The sequence below is a fragment of the Cricetulus griseus genome, chromosome 6 (assembly GCF_003668045.3).
Source record: "Cricetulus griseus strain 17A/GY chromosome 6, alternate assembly CriGri-PICRH-1.0, whole genome shotgun sequence".
NCBI lineage: Eukaryota > Metazoa > Chordata > Mammalia > Rodentia > Cricetidae > Cricetulus > Cricetulus griseus.
In genome coordinates this window covers 145,911,571-145,935,251 of record NC_048599.1, presented here as the reverse complement: position 1 = coordinate 145,935,251, position 23,681 = coordinate 145,911,571, and the positions used below count along the sequence as shown (strand labels likewise).

The 23,681-nt window shown below is 40.7% G+C and overlaps 1 protein-coding gene across 3 annotated transcripts in view; it reads left to right on the top strand.

Annotated features, from left to right (window-relative positions):
- Window positions 1-23,681, top strand: part of Pbx3 (PBX homeobox 3) — a 191,696-nt gene that overhangs the window by 157,297 nt on the left and 10,718 nt on the right. For all 3 annotated transcript variants that reach the window (XM_027423733.2, XM_027423735.2, XM_027423734.2), the window contains exon 5: window positions 3,380-3,515. In XM_027423733.2, the coding sequence (XP_027279534.1) occupies window positions 3,380-3,515 (136 nt within the window). The remainder of the gene's footprint in view (window positions 1-3,379; window positions 3,516-23,681) is intronic.

The following is a 23,681-nucleotide window of genomic DNA, read 5'->3' as shown; positions in this document are numbered from 1 at the left end:
TTTGAGAATTTCAAAGTATTTTGGTCATGTGAATGATTATCTTTATTAACACTTTTCACAGCAGAAGTCAGAGTTTTCGAGATGGCATCAGAAAACAAATGTTAAATTTTTTCTCAAATTTGAGCATTTTATTAAAACACTAGATATTTAAAACACACATCTTCCTGGATTTGACTAATACACTTTTTGTTCTTCCCTGTGGTTGCTTTCCTGTTCTTGACTGCATGTGTGTTTGTTTTTTACATAATTGCATTTATAACTGTATACACTAGTGATTTCCTTTTCTTCCACAAATAATAAGTGAATTATGACCTTGAATGAGCAGCCCTAGAATGAGAGAGGGGCAGCTGGGAGAGAGAGTGCCACTCTCTGTACCTGCTCCCTAACCCCAACCCCAGTGGTGGTGCTGGGATACACACAGCCCTGGGACTGATATGCAGTGCACACTGTTCTGGGGCACAGACTTAGAGTGTGGCACCCTGGGGGAGTGAAACACAGGGCATATGCTTATTAGGCATTTTCTATAGGAGGTTTTCCTAAAGAATAAGAAAGCACAGAGCCATCCTCTGTGTGCCTTCCAGTAAATGCAGACCCCATGTTTCAGTCCTTTGTGAGGGTGGGCTGGGATTGAGCCCTCTGCTAGGAAGCCAAGCATGTGTTCCAGGCCTGCATGCCTACCCATACAGGCCATCCCTAGCTCCGTGTGCCTTTCCAGAAGACCATGTTCATTAGACAAACCTGAAGTGTGTGACTGCTGTGCCCATGCTGTAACTCATATGAAGCTCAGTGTGTGCTGCCATTAATTTGTTCTCTGATGTTTTTATGATTGTTTGACAAAACTTCCCCAGGACAAAATCTGAGTCCAACTTTACTTCCTAGAAATTTTCTTCTCATTCCTCCCTTTACATTTTCCCATTGCCCAAACCAATGCCTGCCTGTCATTTATTCTCTTTGACCCTGGCCATGTCTCTGGATTTCATGTTGTAACCATGCAATAGAATTGAGTGGAATGGCCAAACTGGGTGTGTGGGAAAGGTTAGAGTAGACAGTTTGGTATCTAAGAGGGCTGTCACTGCTTCCATAGAGTTAAGACACTGTGAGTGCTGTGCCTGCTGGGTTGTACCTAACTGCCATGTTAGTATACATAGGTCACCAGCTGATCACACCTCTCACCCACTTTTTGGAGTGTAGGATATCACAGTTGAGAAAGTCATTAAGATGATTTGAGAGAATTATCTGGGGAAGGAGTTTTCCAGTCACAGAATAGCTAATCTAAAGTGAAATCTGACAGATGTTCATTTTCAGGCAGGAATTCTTCAAAACAGAAATAATAACCACCAAATATAAGCAACGTTTTTGCTACCCAAAATATGTTGTAAATAAATATTTGGTTTTCTGATATTTGCCCCACCCACACCCATCCAGCTAAAACAGCAAAATGTGCTGCTTTTCTCTTTCCTTTGTGAGGGGCTTCTACCAAAGTCCAGGCGGTTGCTTAAATGGAAAATATCACAAATCCTTCTTGGTGTGTATTTTTCCCTCTCTTCTCTCCCCATCTCACTCTAGCACTGCCCCATCAGTTCTTGCTGCATCTACCTTCTAAGAGGCTCATGAATCTTATTTCTGTGGCCCTTACCATTTCCAGCTTACCATAACCTCCAGCTTAACCAGAGAAGCCAAATCTTCAGTAGTCTCTGCATTTCCTTTTGTGCCCTCTCCCAACTGTTCTTAGTGTCAGAGTGACCTTTAAAAACATGAAAACTGTGGTGCAAGCCTATAATCTCAACACTCAGGAGGCAAAAGCAGGCAGATCTCTATGAGTTCAAAGCCAGCCTGGTCTAAATAGCATGTTCTGGGACAGCCAAGGCTACATAGTGAGACCCTGTCTCAAAAAACAAGCAAAACAAAAAGATATGGAAAGTGGAAGCTGGGGGTGGTGGTAGAGGTGGGTGGAGCCACCTTTAATTCTAGCATTTGGGAGGCAGAGGTAGGGGAAATCTCTGAGTTCAAGGCTAACCTGGTCTATAGAGCAAGTTCCAGGACAGCCAGCACTGTGCAAAGAAACTCTGTCTCAATAAAAAGAAAATAAATAAATAAATAAATAATAAAAAAGAAGGGAGGGAGGGAGAAAAGTGAGACAAATGATAAGAGCTCAGTGGGTTTTCTTGATACCAAGCTTGACAGTCTTGAGTTCGAGTCCTGGAACCTACATGGTGGAAGGAAAGAACCAACTCCTACAAGTTGTCCTCTGAGTGCCACATGTGTACCTCCACACATACATCATACATACGCATGCATCTGTGAGTACACACACATTAAATAAACAAATGTAAAAATAACTTCTTAAGAAATAGGAAAACTTAAAATCTCAACAGCTTCCTGTTGCACTTAGACTGAAGCCTAGGACAGCTTGTGAGGTCCACACCCTCTGTTATCTGGCCCCTCCTCTTCCAGGCAGTCTCCCAAGTCCCCTAACTTTTTGAGCTGTAGCAGCTTCTTCTAGCCCATTAGACTAAATTCTTTTCCATCTCAAATTGCTTTCCTCTGCCCACTCCTGTTTGCCTCTGCTCTTTGCCTAATTCCTACCCATTTCCAGATCTCAGATTGAGATTCCTGGGTCTTTAACATATGTCTGTGTCCCTGTTACACATTGTCATTTCACCTCACACTTTTTCTTCATGTTACTTTGTATGCTCACTGTGATGCAAACCTACCTATTTTTGTGTTCTTTATTGGGTTGATGTTTGAGATAGGTTGAGCCTATATAGCCCTGACTGTCCTGGAACTCACTTTGTAGACCAGGCTGGCCTCAAACTCAGAGATCCGCCTGCCTCTGCCTCCTGAGTGCTGGGATTAAAGGTGTGCACCACCACTGTCCAGCTGATTTCTTATTTAATGTCTTTTCTACCCTCTTCCTGATCTCCAGGTGCCTGTAAGTTCTCTAAAACATGTCTGTTTCATTCCCCATGTGTTTTCATTTAAAACCTAGAACATATGAAGTCTTTTTTTTTTTTTTGAGACAGGATTTGTCTGTATAGCCATGGAACTTCCTCTGTAAACCAGGCTGTCCTGGAACTCACAGAGATCCACCTGCCTCTGCCTCCTGAGTGCTGGGATTAAAGGCAGGTGCCACTACCGCCAGGCTCACATTAGGTATTGAATAAAGAATGAGGTGAATTGTGCTTCATATTTTTGTTATTTTCTGAGTGACACTGTAGCTAGACAAGCCTGGGCCATGCTTCAGAGACTGCACAGAGTCTTGCATAAGCTCTTATGCCGATGAATTAGAAGCCCAATCTCTTATATGGTCTTAAAGAATTATTCCTTTGGTCATCACTGATAGTTGTGACTTACTTTTTCCTCCCTGTTTTTGTCATAGACGGAAAAGGCGGAACTTCAGTAAACAGGCCACAGAAATCTTGAATGAGTATTTTTACTCACACCTCAGCAACCCCTACCCCAGTGAAGAAGCCAAAGAGGAGCTGGCCAAGAAATGCAGCATCACAGTGTCACAGGTGAGGGACCTTACGGGGCTGTGCTTTCCTGGGATGTGAGACACCTGCTCCTCCAGGGCCTCATCTGATGTCATAGCCAAATGGTCATCTTTAGAGAAGCTATTTTAAAATTTACATATTCCCTCAATTAATGCAAGAAATCAAAGCTTAGGTAATTTTTTAAAAATCACTAACTGATGAGTAGTGAAGATTCTATCTCTGGCCTCCAGTGTCAGTCTGCCATGGGAAGAGGCATGGTCTCTTTCCTGTATGTGTCATGTAGGCCTGGCTTCTTGATCTAGAAGGCTAACCTAAGCTGCTTCTACAAAAATCAGTGTATGTGTTGCAAAAGGAAATAGAACTCTTGGGTGAAAGCCTCGAGGAGCCAGTTGTAGGAGATTGTGCTGTGATGCTGGAATCCTGAGGATTTCTTTCCTTTCTTTCACTTCTTACTCAAAGTTGTATTGCAGTTTGAGACACTTCAAAAATAGACAAATAACTGTATCTTTAAAACTATAAATACATATATCAGGTTGAAAGCATGCTGTTTCTCTGGTGTGGAACCATGAATATTTAATCTCATATTTTATCTCAAGAAAAATTGCAAATTATCAAGGAATTCTTGAGAATATGTTTGCCTGCCTTAATATGTCCAATTTTGGATATGTCATAGTTTGCTTGATAGTTTCCTTATTGTTGAACTTACAGCTTTTTAAAATTAAAAATTTTAAATTACAAAAAATACATATAGTCTTCCTCAAGGCTGGAAAGATGGTTCAACAGTTGCTGATCTTCTAGAGGACCTGGGTTTAGTTCCCAGCGCCCAAGGGACTGCTCAGAACTATCTGTAATTCCAGTCCCATGGGATCCAATGCATGGTCTGTGTGGACTCCAGGTAGGCACTTGAAGTGCAGACATGCATCCAGGCAGAAAACTCATACACATAAAATAATTAGTTAGTTGATTAATTTAAAAATGTATATTCCTCCTTTATCCATTGAAAAGCAGTATATCTGTGTCAATAGGTATTTGTAATTATTTACTAAATATTACAGTAATTATTTACATATCATATATAATAGATTTTATAAATACTATGGAGATGATTTCAATATACAGGAGGGTGTGTGTAGGTAAAATGCAAATATTAAGCCATTTGAGTAACTTGAGCATCTTCTGATTTTGCTGTTCCCTTGGGAATTCTAGAGCCCATCCGGATGTGGTAGCTGAAGAATAGCAGTAAATATCTAACTGAAATTACCTTTAAAATACAATTTTGTCCAAATTTTCACATTTTTGTTTATAGGTTGCCATGTAAGCAATGCTTCTTTTTTTAAATGAACAGTGACAGTGTACCAGTTCTGGCAATATGGAACTTAAAGAAAGCTAATTTTCTGGATATGGTGTTGCTTTTAATCCCAGCACTGGGGAGGCAGAGTTAGGCTGATCTCTGTGAATTCAAGGCCAGCCTGTTCTAGAGAGTGAGCTTCAGGACAGCCAGGACTATACTGTGAAACCTTGTCTTGAATACCGCCCCCCCACAAAAAAAAAAAAAAGAAAAGGAAAGGAAAGAAAGAAATGCTAACTCTTCCAAAAGTTCAGTGTTCAGTAGGGACCAGTGATCAGAATTCTAAAACAATATACTCCAGCTACATATTAAATATATTATTCTGTGTCTTAGTTACTGTCCCATTACTTATAAAGAGTTACTGTCCCATGGCTTATAAAAGAAAGCATTTAATTCAGGGCTTGCTTACAGTTTTAGAGGGTTAGTCTATGATCATCATGGCAGGAACAGACAGGCACAGCACTGGAGTAGTGGCCAAGAGCTTTACATCCTCATCCATAAGCAGCAGGTAGGGAGAGAGAGACTGATCTGGGTGTGGGCTTTTGAAACCTCAAAGCTCACCCCGAGTAACACACCTCCACCAACAAAGGCATACCTCCTATTCCTTCTTCAACAGTTCTATCAACTGGGGACCAAACATTCAAACATAAGCCTTGGGGGCCATTCTCATTCAGACCACCACATCCTGCCATACAACAAATGTATTTCTCCTATACACTTGAACCCAAGACATAAGAAAATCCACTTTGGATTCTAATGAAGGTCTTATATTATTGTCTTATGTGATTGTTATTTAAGAGAAAATAACTGGGCAGTGGTAACATGCGCCTTTAATCTCAGCACTCGGAAGGCAGAGGTAGTTGATCTCTTTGAGTTCGAAGCCAGCCTGGTCTGTAGAGCTAGTTCCATGATAGCTTGTGCTGTTACACAAAGAAACCCTGTCAAGAACAAAAGGGAGAAAGAGAGAGGGGGCGGGGAGAAAGAGAATATAATAGCCTGAGTTTACACTGATTTTGTTGTGTTGATGTTTTTTGAGACAGGGTCTCCTTGTGTAGCTCTGGCTGACCTAGAACTAACTCACTAAGATCTGCTTGCCTCTGCCTCTATTACTGCTAGGATTATAGATTTGGGGCCACCACTCCTTACTGTAGGCTGATTTTTTTTTTTTAACTTTTGTTTTAATGTTGTTTCCAGAGCAACTTTGATTTGTAATTAGGATTCCATTCAAGGCTTGATTTCCTTCACTTATTAAATTATGGTATATTTTAATCCCTGCCCAGTTTCTCTTTAAAATGTTTTATTTAGTGTGTTTGCAGGCATGTATGTGCTACTGTGTATGTGGAGATGGGAGAACAACTTTCAGGAGTTGAATTGTAGGGCTAGAACTTGAGTCTTCAGGATGGCCAGTTTCAAATGCGATGTAATTGATTTGGATTTTCAGGTACAAAGTTATGTCTAATAGAAAATGCCTCTGTCCAGGCTGTGTAGCACTGGCTGCCACTTGAAACCCTGAGTATAATGTGCTAGGTCCAGGAAAAGAGCAAACCAAAAGTGTTTCAATTTGAGGTGAGTTTTCTGGGGCTTGGGTGTTGGAGTTACTGATCTTATTGTTCTGAGCAAAAAAAAAAAAAAAAAAAAAACTGACAGGGGCAACGTAAGGGAGGAAGGGCTTCTTTTGGCCACCGTTTGAGGATATTGTCCTTCATGGCAGGGAGGCATGGTGGTGGAAGTTTGTGGCTGTGGGTTATATTATGTTCACAGTCAGGAAGAAAAAAATGAACTTTGATCCCTATTGTGTCTTGCTTTTTTTAATTCAGTTTGGGACTCTGGGTCATGGATTGGTTCAGTTCATATTCAAGGTGGGCTTTAATCCTCCATTAAACTTCTCTGAAAATAACCTCACAGACTGTCCCGGGTGAGACTTGTAGGTGACTCTAAACCCAACCAAGCTGAGCATAAAGATTAAACAGCATGGTGCATGTCCCAAATGCTAATGAAAGGGCTCATATGCTGAGCCAGCTGACAGCCAGCTCTGCTTTCCTGCTTGAATGTTGTGGATCCTTTAAGGTGTGTTTCTACTCTACTCTTCATAACTTAGCACACATTGTATCCTTTTCAAAAGCTCTATAATCCAGAGTTTTTGATAGCTGTAGTATGTAGTAATTTGGATGTAGTTCTAGGACATAGCGTATACTTGGGAATTAGCAATAAAAGGTTTTCTTCTGGCTGTTCTGTCAGATTTCACTTCTAAAACAGAGTAGGAACCCATTTAACAAGTGTTTTAAAACATTGTTTAGCCAGGCAGTGGTGCACACCTTTAGTCCCAGGACTCAGGAGGCAGAGGCAGGTGGATCTCTGTGAGTTCGGGACCAGCCTGATCTACAAGAGCTAGTTCCAGGACAGCCTCCAAAGCCACAGAGAAACCCTGTCTCGACCCCACCCCACCCCCCCAAAAAAAGCATTGTTGAGTGCATTCATTTGCATTTGTTTCTACACTTTGGGAATAGTGGAAACAGCATTTTTCAGTCTGGCCTGGCCAGGCTGGCATTTGCTGCTGCCTCCTGCCCATGTGCCTCCATGTGGAGATGTAGGCATGTGTCCCCACACCTGACTTCTCCTTTAACTATGTATTTGTTTCTGCTTGTGTGGGGGTCGGTGTGCAGTGTGCAATGGCATATGCATGGCACCAGTTCTCTCCACCATGCAGGCTCCAGAAACCAAACTCAGGTCATCAGACTTGGCATCAAGTGCCTTTACCTACTGGATAATTTGCAGGTTCATACCTGGTTTTTATGCTTCTTGTCTTTATTTGAAATGGAATTTTGCTATCTTTCTTAGGCTGTCCTAAGAACTTGTGGATATAATGATCTTCATGCTTCCATCTAGTTGTTGGGGCTACAGATTCATCCTCAGACCTGGCCACACCATTTATTTTTCTATAGGTTACATTTTGAAATCCTCCTAGGAATTTTTGAGAAAGGGTGAAGAGACAGAAATAACATAGAGATGTTTACCTGCTTAACACACACTCCTGATCTTCTCTTCCTCATAGACATTCAGCAGTTGGTGTGTGTGTGTTCATTTATATGTATCTACTTCCTGTCTAAGAATTAACTTCCCTGCAAATCCCTGTCTGTTAAAAACATTGGTTTCTATTCTTATAGTTTTGAGTTCAAGTTCATGAGAAGTGAAGCAAATATTATTTTTTTTATTTTATATGGGTGTTTTCCTTCACATATGTCTGTGTACCGTGTGCATACCTGGTACCCACACAGGACAGAAGAGGCCATCAGATTTTCCTGAAACTAGAATTACAGACAATTGTGAGCCATGTGTGGGTGCTGAGAGTTAAACCTGGGTCCTCTGGAAGAGCAGCCAGTGCTCTTAGCCACTGAGCCATCTCTCCAGACCTTAGCAAAGAAATTCTGTTTCAGAACTAACAGGTCATCTGTCCTGAAAAGAGAATGGTGTAGTCTAAAGTAGAATTACACTGAAACACAGTTGTACTGAGACATCAGAGCATACCTTAAAATACAGAAAACAGATGACAAGAACAATACAATTTTTGATATTGCATATAAAACTGAAATTTTATTATTTCTGCAAATACTTTAATAATTAAGAATCAAATAAGAGCTAGGCATGGCAAACCATACATGCAATCCCAGTATACTCGGATCTCCTGTAAATTAATAAGGAAAGGGTCATGCAGTCACTGTACCTTCCCAGCTACAACCAACTTGAAAAGTAGGTAAAGGCCTTAGTGATACCATAGACTATACAAGTGGTCAATTAGATGAAAACAACCCCATTCTCAATAGCAATCAGGAAAACATAATTGAAAAACTACAATGACTTAACATTATACATTGGCAAAAAGTCAGGTCTAACCATGCTAAGGGCTCTAAGCCTATGTGTAGGGACCTATCGGGGACAGGTTATTTTTGTTTTGTTTTGTGTTTTTGAGACAGAGTTTCTCGGTGTAGCTTTGGAACCTATCCTGGCACTTGCTCTGGAGACCAGGCTGGCCTCGAACTCACAGAAATCCATCTGCCTCTGCCTCCCGAGTGCTGGGATTAAAGGCGTGAGCCACCAACGCCCGGCCAGGGGACAGGTTATTGTATCCACTTCAGAAATGCCCATTCCAGTCAACCCACAGTTTCTTATCTAGGTGAAATTGCCCTGGAAAACCTCTCATCTAAAAGGTATATTAAGACATTGGAAGAGTATTGTCAGCAACACTGAAGTATCTGAAAACTTGAAGTAGACAGTTGTTCATTTGCCTAAAAAGATGGAAAACACAGTGGATTCCCACAGTGGTGCCCCTACACCAGCAGGAGGATGAATTTTAATGTGTGTCAATTCCAGTGTGTCCTAGAAACATCATGTCGAGTGAAAATGCAAACTGTAGAACTTAAGAGTGTATGGCTGTCCTCTGTGAATCAGAAGTAGAGACACATGTGATCAAATACAACAAGAAAGGGAGACTGACAAAAGGAAGAGTTAAGAGTGGGATCAGGAAGAAATATTCAAAGTACTTCACTGGAATTAATAATGTATGTTTCCATTTGAATGGCGAGTTTGCAGGTACTGACTTAATTAACATTCATTATAAACCTATGTATATAAATTAAGAAAGCCAGGCATGGTGGTGTTTCTAGCACTCAGGCAGAGGCAGGTGGATCTCTCTGAGTTAGAGGCCAGCCTGATCTACACAGTAAGACCTTGTCTCAAAGAAAAAAAAAAAAAGGTCAAGGAAGTCTTTGTCAACTGTTCAACTGTTGCTTGGCCTTACCTAATAGAAATAATATACAGATATTTGCCAAAAGATTCATACTGGAATGTCCATGGTAGTGGTAGTCATGACAGCCAAGACATGGTGCAAATGTCCACAAATGGGGAAGTCAGTTTGTTTTATTTGCACTATGATTCAGCAGTGAAAATGAACTACAGCTCTCTGTATCCCCATAATGCTAGAGATTCTAGAAACATGGTTCTGTTTGTAACAAGCTCAGAAACAGGCCCTTAGGTGCTGGAAGTACCGGCAGCAGGTGCCTTTGGGGGAGTAGTGAATTGAGAAGGAAGGAATGCTTCCTGATCTGAGTGTTGGGTTTCTGGGTGTGTTTATGCATGCCTCTTTTTGTATGTATATTTTTCTCATCACACAAAGTTTACATGCACCATGACAACAAACCTGCTCTTGAGATTATGTGTTTGTGGGAAAATATAACATGATATAAAATGAAGAGGATAGCAACTTAGAAAATGATAGACGTAGATACTATGGAGAAACATAAAAGAGGGAGAGCATGCTTAGTAGGTGAAGGAAGCCACCTCCTGAGAAGTCTTTGTAGAGTTGGAGAGCTGGACACTGTTCAGCTGATGAGGAATTCTTCAGCAGAGGCCACAGCAGCCTGAGCAAAGGGGGGTCCAAGAAGCTACTAAAGAGTCCGTGGCTAGGCAGTGGGGATGACTGCAGCTTTACTCTGAGTGAGATGAGAAACAGAAGAGTAACACTATTGCCTGTATTTTAACATGATTGCCATAGTGCTGTAACTGAAAACATCTTGGGTTGAGTGGGAGCAGACACCAGTTCACATGCATCTGTAATGATCCAGGCAGAAGATAGCAGTCACTTAGACCAGAGTGTCTGTGGTGGACATGGTGAGCTAGCTGGGCTGGGTTCTGGATGGTTTGCAGGGTCTAATGGCAGTAGGCAGTGAGGAAAAGTCGGATATGGCTGACATTTTTATCCTGAGTGTCAGGGGGATAGAGTTGCTATTAAGAACAATGGGAAAAGGTTTGGGAGAGAAGTTTTGGAGAAAAGAATAAGAATTTCTTCTTGTATGTATTAAGTTTATTTGTGCCATAGCTCTCAAAGCTCACATGTAGAAACATAAATGGATAGGAGAGTGGAACAAAACCCATAGCCATCCTCCATTAATTCACAATGGCATAAATGCAAGTCCTCAGTGTAGAATTCACCTGGACCTTCTGAAGCTCAGTTCAACTGAGAAGCTGGGATTTCCTTTCACACAGTTACCTGAAGAGTCACAAAGGCTGTTATTGTGAATTGCACATGCACCAAGACTCAGACTTAAGTTGTCACATATTCTTAATTAGTGGAGCATATATTAATATACTTTTACTTGGAGTAGAGCTAACCCACACGGGTTATTGAAGTTACTAAGACACAAAGCCTCCATTGTTCTCCTGATTCTGATTTTGAGTCTATCTTCTCTGTTAGGTGTTTTTAGAATGAAAAATGTTAACTTATTCTTCATTGCTATCTTATTGAAAAGTACTGTAACGAAAGATTGATTTTTTTTTTAACAGAAGAGAACCAGAAACAGTAGAGGTTAAATGACATTGAATTCATTTCTTCATTCATGCCATTAGCATATTCCAAAGCCTTTTACGTTCGTTGGTGCACAGAACCTGTCTGTTAACAGTCCAGCATAGACAATACTGCCCTGTTCCTTACAGATAAGGGGACTGAGGCTCAGAGTGCCTTGACAAGTACTGTCACAGGCCTTCATGAGCGGCAGAACTGGGGTAAAGATGTGCTATAAAATGGAAAAAAAGTGGATTGTTACCTTTTTTCCTGCCAGTGGCAGTGGCCCCTGCATCCCAGGGGCCTAGGCTAGAGTCTGGCTTGTATGTACAAACTGAGCTCTCGGGAGGGCTGCATGCTTTCCCTAGGCTGCCATTGCAGAAGCTAGGCTGGTTAGTAGTCTGAGGTCTCTTACTCATTAAACTGCTTATTCCAAAGCAGTGAATATTCAGTAAGCTAATTAAAATTTGTAAGTAAGATTTCCTTATTAAAAAAATCTATTAAAACAAGAAGAAGACCGTTAAAGTAATTATTAGGGCAGGGGAAAAAAAAAGATGACTATCAAATTACCATATCTGTTTCAGCTGTCCATAAAGGCCTTTTCAGTTGCTTTGGCAGCAGACACCAGCAGAAATGGATTTCGGCTGGAAGTGTGCTGTAGATAGACCAGAAGCAGCTTGGTGGAAAATGGCTGCTTTTGTGTTACAGAGATTCTTTCACAGTGTTTTAAAAGACAACAGACTCTCATGTTCTAAAAGCTCCTATTTTGTATCCTAGTGGAGATGAGACTTTCATTAAACAATGTGTGAAGAATAAAAGAGCCAGATGTAAAAATATGAGAGTACTTTGAATGTAACACCTAGTGCAGACCAGGACACCTGCGTGATCTGAGGGTGGACTGTCTACTGTGGGTAGTAGGGCTTGCTCCAGGAATGTCAAGTATGCATATTTTAGACCAGACTTTTCTAAGGGATTCTCTACCACTCCTTGTGATACCCAGACCTAAGAACAGGGGGACTATTCTAGTCCCATGGTAGACTGAAGTGGTTTTTGAGTTTTTCTACCCTAAAGGAATCTTCATCTGAGTGTGGACCTTCCAGTTTTGCCTCCTTCACTTTACCCAGTCCTTTTCTTCTGTGTAGCTGTGTGTTCCCTCCAGTCCCTCTGCATGCTGTCTCTCATCACTGCATCTCACCTTTCTAGTGCTTCACTTCTCTGAGGCTTGTCAGGGCAGTAGGCTAATCTGCAAGTCAGGGTCCCAGCAGAAAACAGATGGCATGCTCAAAATAGAATAATGTGAGACAATTTTAATAAAGTGTCTATTTATAAAACTGTGGGCAGAGTGTAAGAAAACAACGGATGATGTTGGCAGTTGGTTCTGTTGATGCCTCTTAGCCCCCAAGAGATACAGGAAGGGTTGCCAGACCTAGAAAGGATGCTACATGGAGAAACCAATAACAAGCTCTGAGAAGAGGCAGCTTTACTGCTAGGATGCCAGGGGAGTAGATACTGTGGCCTTCTTTCCCCCCCTTTCTCTCATCTCTTACCAGCCTGCAGCAACTGGCAAGCCTGAGGCAGAGGGTAGCCCCAGGGCCCACAGCAGGCAGGGTGGAGAGCAAGAGGTAGGAGTGATCAGAAAATAAATGGTGTAGCCTAAGGGCAAAGATCCAGATCAGTACAGGATGCATGCCCAGGCCCCCTGGCTTCCCTCTGTGTGAGCCTGTGATGCTCCCTCCCAGAAGCCTTCTCCAAAGGTGCCCTTGACTGCCTTTTTCTTTTCTATTGGCTACTTCTCTGTCACAACTCTCCTATTAGCTGTGCCCAGACACACCGAGAAGGGCCTTACTTCCTGCTGACAGCACCAGGAAAGGCCTCATTAGGAAAAATGGCATGGATAACATGCCCACAGAGAGAAATTGGGGAGGAAGGCATTCTGAGCAAAGAAAGCTCTATCATCATAAGGCTGGTCTGTCAGGTAGCCACAGCCAATTTTATCCTGTGGAGGTGATGTTCTAGGAATCAAGATTGCTGGCTTCAAAGTCTCAGGCCACCCTGGACTCTACTCCCCACTCCTTTGTGTTTACCATCCCTGTGGCCTTGAGTGAGTTTGTGTCCTCCACCTGATTTCTCCATGTGTGTGACTGTGCTAGAACTAGAACTATGCGTGTTCCAGAGAGAAAATACTTGAGAGTCACCTACAGGTGGCCATCAGAGTCAGAAGATGTAAGTAGCAAGTATGTGTGTGTTTCTCTTGTGTTCTCTCCCCACAAGAACCATGGGAAAACAGTGTACTAGTTTCTGCTCCTTCAGGGCTAGCTTTCCTGGATTCCAGCTTATGCCCTCCCTTCCTAGTCTCAAAGCTCCTTTTCCTCTACAGCTTTACCATAATTCATTCTAAGTATTGAACTGCTCAGTGCTGTTCACTTAGAGATGGTAAATTCCATGATGGTTGGGAACTGCTTGTCTTATTCAGTGCTTTATTCTCAGTGCCTAGCAGCATCCAACCCAGACACGAAATGCTTGCTGTGTAAGTGTCATAAGATGGTAGATGCCATGTTGGAAAGTCAAAATTAAGCCTGCCTGGGGAGAGCCTGCACTTGTGATATTGAGTGCTTTAGATGTCTTATTTGTATCTAGTAATTAACTTACTCAATAGTGTTCAACTAGCAACTTCAGAGTCATTGGATAGTATCATATGGACAGTGAATGATACAGAGAACCTGCCCTATGGAGCTCACATTCTAATTAGGAAAAAAGAGCTATGTGTCTGTTACATATATGCACATATGCATGAACACATTCAGATTTATATGTAAGTATATGTGTTATGACCAATATTAATATAGTTCATGCAATTGTCTGAGATATATAACAATATCAAATGTAAAGATTGTAATTATTAGGCTATATGTGTATAATCTTATGTAGTTTAGGTGCTTGCCCATAGAATGAGCGCTATTCTGAAGAGATGTATAATGAGATTTGTGAAAAATAATTCTAGCACCGTCATTGCATATCTGTCTGTCTGTCTGTCTGTCTGTCTGTCTGTCTATCTATCTATCTGAGTGTTTTGGTTGGTTGGTTTGGTTTGGGGTTTGGGTTTGGTTTGGTTTTTCTGTGTAACAGCCCCAGCTGTCCTGGAACTAGCTCTTGTAGACGAGGCTGGCCTTGAAATCACAGAGATCTGCCTGCCTTTGCCTGCTGAATGCTAGTATTAAAGGTGTGTGCCACCACTGGGCAAAATTTACTTATTTACTTTATGTGTATGATTGCTCTATCTCCATGTATGCCAAAAGAGGGCGTCAGATCCTACTATAGATGGTTGCTTTTGCTGGGAATTGAACTCAGGACTGCTGGAGGAGCAGCTGCTGCTGAGCCATCTCTCCAGCCCTGCATATCAATTTAAATGTAATAAATGAATGCTTTACAAATCTTATGGCAGATCCAGGCCCCAAATTCAGGAAAAACTGTAGTTTCCACACAGAATAAATAAATAGTAATCCACGCTAAGCAGTCAAAACAAAGGCATCCAGAGGGAAAATAAGACTGTGCTAAAAAGCAGTGCTTACACCATCCACTAACATAACTGAGTAATGAAGCTGTGACAGGGAGGGCTGGCATCGTCAAAGATGATTTACAGCAAATGTCAACTGAGAATTCCATACCTGCCAAACAAGCTTTTTGATAGAAGTCAAAGATTTTTTTTAAATCAAAAATTGAAAGAATTTGTCTTTCTCTTTAAAAGATATATATAAAAGCAATTCCTCATAGAGAAGTAAAAAGATTTCAGACAGGACAGCAGATATAGGAAACAGTAAGCAGAGGGCAACTGTGTAAGTTTGAATCAAAATCTATTGTATAAGGATACTAATGTCCTACTTTATTTATACCATGCATAGAATTAAAATATCTGATGATAATACCTTATAAGTGATGAAAGGGGATATTTTAAAGCTTTCATTTTTTTCTAGAAAATACCAACTAATAAAGTGCCAGTTAATGTTAAACTTTAGTAGTCAAAAAAGTGAAATCTTTAGTAACTTCAAGAGTGCCAAATAAGTTTTCAAATAAATAGCAAGGACGTATCTAGTAAAAGTTAATCTAAAGAGGATTAAAAGGGGGCAGGATGCAGAGTATGTGAAACAAGTTAGAAGTACTTATGAGATGATAGGATTCCCAAATATATCAATAGTCATACTAATATCAGATACTCTAAGTAAGCCAAAAACATAGTCAAATAGGATATAAAATGAAAATTATGTATTCCCTATGAGACATACTTAAACTATACAGACATGGGAAAAACAATAGTAGTAACCTAAAAAATATATAGCAGGCAAGCAATAACCAACAGAAAGCAATACCAGATTCAAAATACTTCAAGACAAAAGGTTTTACTGGTGATACAAAATAATGCCATGATAGCAGTTCTACGCACCCAATAACATCAACTCAGAACCATAAAGCCAAAACTTCAGTAATTTCAAAGAAAAATTAAAACCCAAAAATCACAGCAAGAGAATTCCATATTTTTCTGTTACTGAGCAGTAGACAGACATACATGCACGTTTCAGCACGGACACAAAACCATGCGTTTCAAGCTTTAGTGTGCATAAGAGTGATGGAGAGACCTGTGAGAGTGCAGATTCCAAGACCCTGTTTCTGTAACTGCTGAACCAAAGGGTCTGCAATGGTCTGACATCTGTAGATTCTACTTTAATACTGATGCTGATGGTCTTGGTTCATTTTAATATCACACATAGGGAAAATTTGAACACAGGTTTTCAGTTTCCAATAATTACAGAATATATATGTATTTAAATATTTGTACATTTTAGAAACTAGCTACATAATCTGGGCTAATGAAGTACCTCAAATACATGTTATTTTTCTATTTATTTATTTATTTATTTATTTATTTATTTACTTATTTATTTATTTAGGCTTTGCGGGGAGGGACAAGATCTCAGGTAGCCCAGGCTAACCTGGAGCTTGCTGTGCAAGTCTTCATCTTACTTCCACCCCTGTGAGTGCCGGACCTACAGTTATGTTCTACCATGTGGCTTCTTAATACATTTTGAACAAGTTAAAGCAGAGTATGCTTTCTAACTACAGCAGAATTCAAATAGACATCAGTAATAAAAAGATACTAGAAAAGTTCTGTATGTCTGGAATTAAACCAGTAGCTTTAGTAACCTCTGAGTTACTACAGTGGAAATTTGAAAACATTTTAATTAAATGATAATGGAAATAGAATATATCAAAATTTCACTGCCTTTTCCTAAGGCCTTGCTTAGAAATAAATGTATAAATTTAAATACACATCTATATAGAATATGTATGTATAAATGTACGGTATCTGTATGTATGTATTTTGTACTTACATACACATAGATGGCTGGAAGTAAATGATAGGGAACCATCTCAGAATGTTGAGGGACACTAACATGAGACCAAGAAGAGTAGGAAAAAGGAAATAGTAAAAATAAGTGCAGCGATGACCATAATTGAAGAAAAAAATAGACCATACCCTACCAAAACCAAGCACTGCTTCTTTGAAAAGTCTGTCTTCTGGGGCTGGAGAGATGGCTCATGGTTAAGAATACACATTTTTATTTTTTCGAGACAGGGTTTGTCTGTCTTGCTTTGGAGCCTGTCCTGGAACTTACTCTGTATACCAGGCTGGCCTCAAACTCACAGAGATCCCCCTGCCTCTGCCTACCAAGTGCTGAGATTAAAGGTGTGTGCCACCAATGCCCTGCCACACTGTTCTTGTAGAAGGCCTGAGTTCAGTTCCCATGTAAGCATATATGGCAGCTTACAATGGCTTGTAACTCCAGCTCTGAGGCATCCAATGCCTTTGGCCTCCATGGTCATCTGCATTCACGTACACATACCCACACAGAAACATACACATGTGTGTAAACACTTGAGTGTTGAGTCTTCTACTGTTCAGCACGAGTCACATGTGTTTGTAATTTTCATTCTTGGAAATGGAATGAAAAGACAACTGTCTAAGTAAAAATGGGAGCCTAAAGGAGGAGGTGAGTGGACAGACCTGTTCTGAACTCAGACAGCATGATTTGTTTGTGTACTCCACCATTTACTAGTTGCATGCCTGGAAAAGTTATTAAGACTCTTTATGTCTTTGTTTTCTTGTTTATAAAATGGGGAAAATAATAAAACCTACCTCATTTGATTGTTAGGAGGATTGATAGCCACATATAGAGTGCTTAGCATGGGACTGGACACTTAGGAAGCCTTTGCACATGTTTATGCTTGGCACTACAAGATGATATGCAGTAACCAGCAGAATGAGGATGAAGTTAAGACTGCATGCAAGAGGGCAAAGCAATGAATGATAAGAGGGCTGCTTTGGGGAACACCGTGCCTTTCCAACATTAATGTGTGGATGAATAGTCTGGCTGGAGCTGAGTTCAAAAGTGGACTCACTGTCAAAGCCTGTCAGTGGCCTGAGCTTGTTATCTGCACTGGGAGAGCTCAAATCCCAGGGGTGGAAAGTGGTTTTTTTTAAAAACAAAAAACAAAAAACAAACAACTGATGGTTTTCCTAATGGGGAGCATGTCAGGTGACAATAGAAGACCAAAGGAGGGACAACCTAGAGTGGTAATTTTTCTTTTCTCCTGTCTCATTCAACTTGTTAAACTATTCCCTGCAGGTACACCACCAGCTCCTAGCTGAAACAGATTCATCTGAGTTACTCATAGCCCATAATAGACAATGGCAGTGCCCTTTCATATCATACATTTTTAGAATATCTACAGTTCAACTGTACAGCCAAATGCAGTCAGTATAGCAAATGCAGAAGAATTTCAGATCAAGCTGCCCACTGTCTAATAGTACAGGGACCTAGAGTGGGCTGTTTAATTGAGTCAAGCTTTATATGTAAACTATGAGTGCTGACGTCTCTTTTCGAGATTCAGTGCTTATGAGATAGATTGCAGTATAGAGTAGTGTTTCATGAGTACCCTGTCAGTGCTACTTTAGCATCCATTCAGCCAGCATTTGGGAGTGGAAACTGATCATTTGGAACAGGAGCTAGAGATTCTGATATCCAGCAAATCAGGGTATAACCCTAACACCTAGCCCCCAAGTTCTATCGACTCCAAAAAAATCGATCCAGGGTGAGGAAGGAATGTGTCTGTTCTTAGACTCTCACAGGCCTAGCCCTGCTGTGTTCTTTACTCTTTCAATGCATGTGAAGTGGTCTTGGTGAGATATATTCATATATGTTCAAGGGCAGAATTCCTTTTGAGACTAGATCTCCCCCTTTTAGATGAAGTCAGTCAGGGGCCAGTGTTCCTACTGTGTGGGAAGCCCTAGGTTGACCTCTAGCATTGTAAGAAATAATAACAAAGAGGAGGAATGAAAGTCAATGACATTTTTTCTGGATTTTTCAAAAGAAACTGGCATGTGTGTGGTAGACAGTAGTGCTAGAATAAACAAGGCTTGGCTAGGACTTTTATATAGGACTGAATAAAATTTTATGTTTTTATTAACTGGCATTAGGTTTATATGAAACGTCTCAGGGTAAAAATCTGCCCTGTTATTATTTAGAGTACCCTTGTGTTTGGATTCTGGGATGCTGTGCTACCCAGTGATGGTTCCACAACTGAGAACAACTCTGTAGCTGTGATGGCCCCGTTGTGAGATGCCGTGGCTTCTCTAGAGCCTAGGAAGGAAACCAGGGATGTTTACCTAACCTAGTTTTATTTTTAGAAGTGTGAGGGAAAGAGAAGTAATCTTAAAGGACATGCCATCTGTGGAAGCTGCTCTCAGCAGGTGCTCTAGGAAGACGAGCCGTGTCATTCTCTGTGCACTGTGGCCGCAAGGCTGACGGTTTATAGACTCGTAGTTGAGCCTCTTTGTAAATGTCACTAGTAGTTATCAGTCTATCATTGGTAGAGGAGGAAGGGTGAAGCTGAACTGTAAGGGTGTCAGCACGCTATGGTGATAAAATTTTTCACAGCTTCAAACAAATGAACAAATGCTGTATTTGACAAGTAGATCTGCTTTAAATGACTTCACATAACGTGGAAGCAGAATCCAAGTTTTCCGTTCTCCTGTTAGAAGTGGACTGTGTTCTAAAAGCTGGTTTTCATGACAGTTTTTACAAATTTAAACTTTATTTCTAAAATGGAAATTTAAAAGAATTGGATTATTAATCTCATCCATATTTTAACCCCAAAGGGTTTTGTGTTAGAAAGTTTAATTTTCACAGCAGCCCCATGAGTGGTGTCATGGCCCCTTTTGTAGCCCAAGACACATGAGCCTTAACTCTCATGACTGGCCCATAGACATGCAGACAGGGATTTGCTGTGCTCCATCATGGAGATGAGAACATATCGATTAGGGAGGAACTGTTTGATAGAGGTAAAACATTAACCATGCAGATACACTGCCATGTTCCATTTTACACAGCTTTCCATTTCAGCATCCCATAATGTTCATTTAATTAGGCACACTACATAAAGCATGCATCACAAGTAAACATGAGGAAACATAGTGGCAAGTTTGTCAAGAGCTGTGCTCCATAAATTTTCAGTTTGTTAATTTTGGTAGTGATGCTTCCATGCTAACCAACTCCTCTCCCTGATGAAGTCTGTGCAGAAACCATGTGGAAGAAGAGCTAATACACTGCACTTGTGCCAAGGATGTCTTTAAGTGATGGTTTTCTCCTTTATTTAATGTTGTTATTAACATGATAAATAAATGTGATCGAAATGGTAATATAAGATACAATTAAAACCAGCTGATAAGTTGCCTATTGGTGACTGTATAGAAATTATAGATGGGTTAGTGTTTTATTTTAACATAGATTTTTTTTTCTTGAACACAAAGCTGTTGGGAAATTTTAATTGCTTGAGATTTACAAACTGGTTTTAATTTTGTATTCAGAATTCTTAGGCCTGCTACTTGAAACCTCTCTCAAACAAGGAATAAGAGTTGATTCTTCCTGTAGCCCCGAGGAGAACAAAAAACTCATAAGTGTGTGACTTTTCAGTGGTATGTACTTAGACTGGTCTTGACCACACAGGCTCAAGCAGTCCTCTTATCTCAGTGTCCCATGTGCTAACACTACAGCCATGTACTATCATGTTCAGCTCTCTCTAGTCGCTTTGGAAAGCAAAGCTGCATAATGCCATTTCTGTTGACAATGAAGTTCAGACAGAATGGTGATTGCCCATTGACATGGCTGTCTTGGTGCTTATGCGAACAGCACACACTACCATGTTTGTTCTGGATGTCAGATAGAAGTACTTTACAGAATTCTTATCTGTTAAGCAATATGTGCCAACAAAATCTACCCTTAATCATGACCACTCTTTCATGGTTGGGATGATACTTTCTGCCTGTGCATGGATACAAGTCTATGCATGTGTGCATCTATGTCTATCTGTGGGTGTTTTCACACACAAAACTTCATATTGTGTGAAAGGAAAAATTAACTTTCCCCTCTTTGCAGTATATTATAAATAGTGCCATATCAATAAGTATTTCTCTCCAACATGATCTGTAATCAATGATTATTTTACATCATACAGGTTCCTACAAATTTTATCTTTTTTGTCATTGCTATTATTTGTTATTGTAAGTAGGAGTGTGGTAAATATATGTACAAGTATCTCCAAATTCCTTAAGATAAGTTCTTTTAATAAGGTTGGTAAAGGGATATATATATTTTTGTTGGCATAGTCTCTGGAAAAGTTAAGCTAACTAATAAGTCACACACACACAAACACACCTTGTTTCTTTACTCAGAATATCTTTGATTTCCTGGAGCTGACCAATTTGTTCTTGGTCTAGCTGCAATGCTCTCTGTGTTCCATGGGAATGATTACCCAAGTGAGTCCCATGCTTACAATGAAGAAGGCCTTCTCCAGGCACACCTTTCCCTAGGGTTTCACTACTGTGGTCAAAAGATGGATTAGCTCCCAGCCAGAGTTATCTCAACCCTTCAGGCAGCATTCTCCAGGGAGGTCCTAGTGCTCTAAGCAGTAGCTGAGGATGCTCCTGTGGGCACCCATGCAGAGGTTTAAGCCATCCCTGATGGGCCTTTGTATGAGTGTGTGTTCTCTTTCCTCAAACCCAGCTCCTTAAGGTACTGCAGGAAGCTTTGTGTCACTGGTCTTTTTCTTCCTCCCATCTCTCATCTCCCCTTTTCCCATTTTCTGAAAGAAGGGATAATTGGCCCAATACCTCAGAGTCTTTGGCCCCAAAGTAGGAGCCCCCTTTTGGTCCTCAGAAAGGGATAATATGAAGTATATTGGTAATAACCTATGCTTCATTTCTGATCAAGAAATTAATGTATAATAAACTTTATATTTATTGTTCAAAATAAGTACCTTTATTTACCAAAATAATTATTTGTATTGCTTTGACCAATTTTAGATTAAGGGCAGTGGCAGCTTAAGCCAAAAGGAAATATCGAACATGTATAACCTTATAATTATAAGAAATAAAAACAATTTAAATGTTTAAATTTCCATATATTTCATATGTTGAACATAAAAGTATATTGCATTAGGATAATATGGGAGAGAAATAAAATGGAAATATACTTTTAAGAACAAAAAGAATGTAAAATTCTGAACTTCAAAAAACAAGCTTATGTGTTTTAATGTGGATAGTGGTGTTGAATTGCTGTGCTATTGTATTTGGCTACATTTTAAAGAGTAGTGTTGCAGTTTTATTTTGAAATGTCAACATTTATGACATACTGAATAACATTGTTTATAACTCTAAGACTTATAATGAAAAATTGTAGGTGCCAACTTTAAAAATGTGCAAGGAATAAAAAATGTGTGAGCAAGTACATGGTTTTTCAAAAATTACTTCAGGGAGGATTCCAGCAAATGCCCACAGACCCTCAGTGCTAGACAGGCCAGCTCCAGCTGCCCTCACCATCAGCCATTACATTGTGGACCCTGGGGCCGCAGTGGTGTGATGCCATCTAGGCACACTGGCAGGCTCTACCTATCCCTTCCTCAACCATAGCTGCCCCACCTGCAGGGGTCTTGGCTGTCACACTTCCCAGTGCCTCTCCCTCCCTCACCCAAAATGCTGCTTACTCCTTGATCATCCTCTCAGATCTTGCCTCTTCCAGAAACACTCCTAGATGCTCCCAGCCTCTTCCCTCAGAATGATCTTTTCTGAGGAGGGTTAGAGAAGAAGTGACTACTCCCTAGGGTCTGGGGAGAAGAGGCCAGCTTGCACTGTGGCTGTTTGTGTTGGTGTGAGTGTGCAGGGGATTTGCCACTGAAATTGGGATCCTTCATAAAAGTACTAAGGAGTGGGGCGAAGCCAAGGCCCACTTCAGCTTCTTCCCTACTGAAGAAGTATCCTCTAATTTCTCAGACCTGCTAGGACATCTCTGTGGCTCAGTGTGACGTCATCGATGTCCTTCAAATTTTGCTAATTGTTTTGAGGGGCTGCCATTGTTTTCACGACCATATTGTAAAGTTAGACTGAAGCCACATAGTTACTTCTTAATCTCCCCATAGCACCTAGGGCAATACTGACTATAACATCCTCAGTAAACATCCTCAGTAAATGCTGGTGGGAAGTCCTGGATTGAATTCTAGATCCATCACATTTTGCTGTGTAATTTGGGGCAGCTTGTGAATAGTTTGGTTTTCTTATCCCTTCACTGATAAAACATGGATGATATAATAGCTAACAGTGATTAGCTAATAGCTGTGCCTAGACCACCAACACATCCAATTGTTTCTGTGAGGAGGGTGCATTATCATCATGCTCATTTCATATAAGAGGGGACTCAATTTGTCGAAAGTCACTCAGCTTGTAAGTGACATGATGTGGATTTGAAAACACAGTGTGAGCCTTAACCATATAGCCTTCCTTTGGTCACACCTGCATTCGAATTGACTATCTGAGTTGAAAGTTCAAAGTGAGGATGGAGGGAGGCCTTATCAGGAAGGTGAAAAGCTTTCCAGCCAATAAATCACTGTGGGGATTTTCCTGTTGTTTTGTATTGGACCCAGGGCCTTGCACATGGCACCATTGAGCTATGGGTCTAACCCAAAAACAGCTTTGGTTTTTAAAGTGGTGATCTTCAGGATGTAGGTGGGGGACATGCATGGTCATGGCATTCAGAAGAGACTGGAAGATTTTCCTGTCACTTCTTGGCCTGGGAGAAAGGTTCCAGAGAAAATCAGCAACCCACACAATGTACCCTTCCCTCTGCTCGGACTTCCAGAGGCTCCATCTGGGATTGGGCACACTGAGCTTCAACAGGAGAGTGATTGTGTTTTTATTCTCATTTTTAATTAATCTTAAAATTCTTGACTGGCCCTTTGGCCCCCTCACAGGCAGGGCTGTGGACCTTTGATGTGAGACTCAGAAGGGAAACACAGAACAGCATATTCCATTCCCGTTTACCAATTTCCTGCCTATTTCCACTGTGGACCGATACACAGACCATCACCGTTCAGCTGGCTGGCAGGCCGTCCTTAGTGGCCC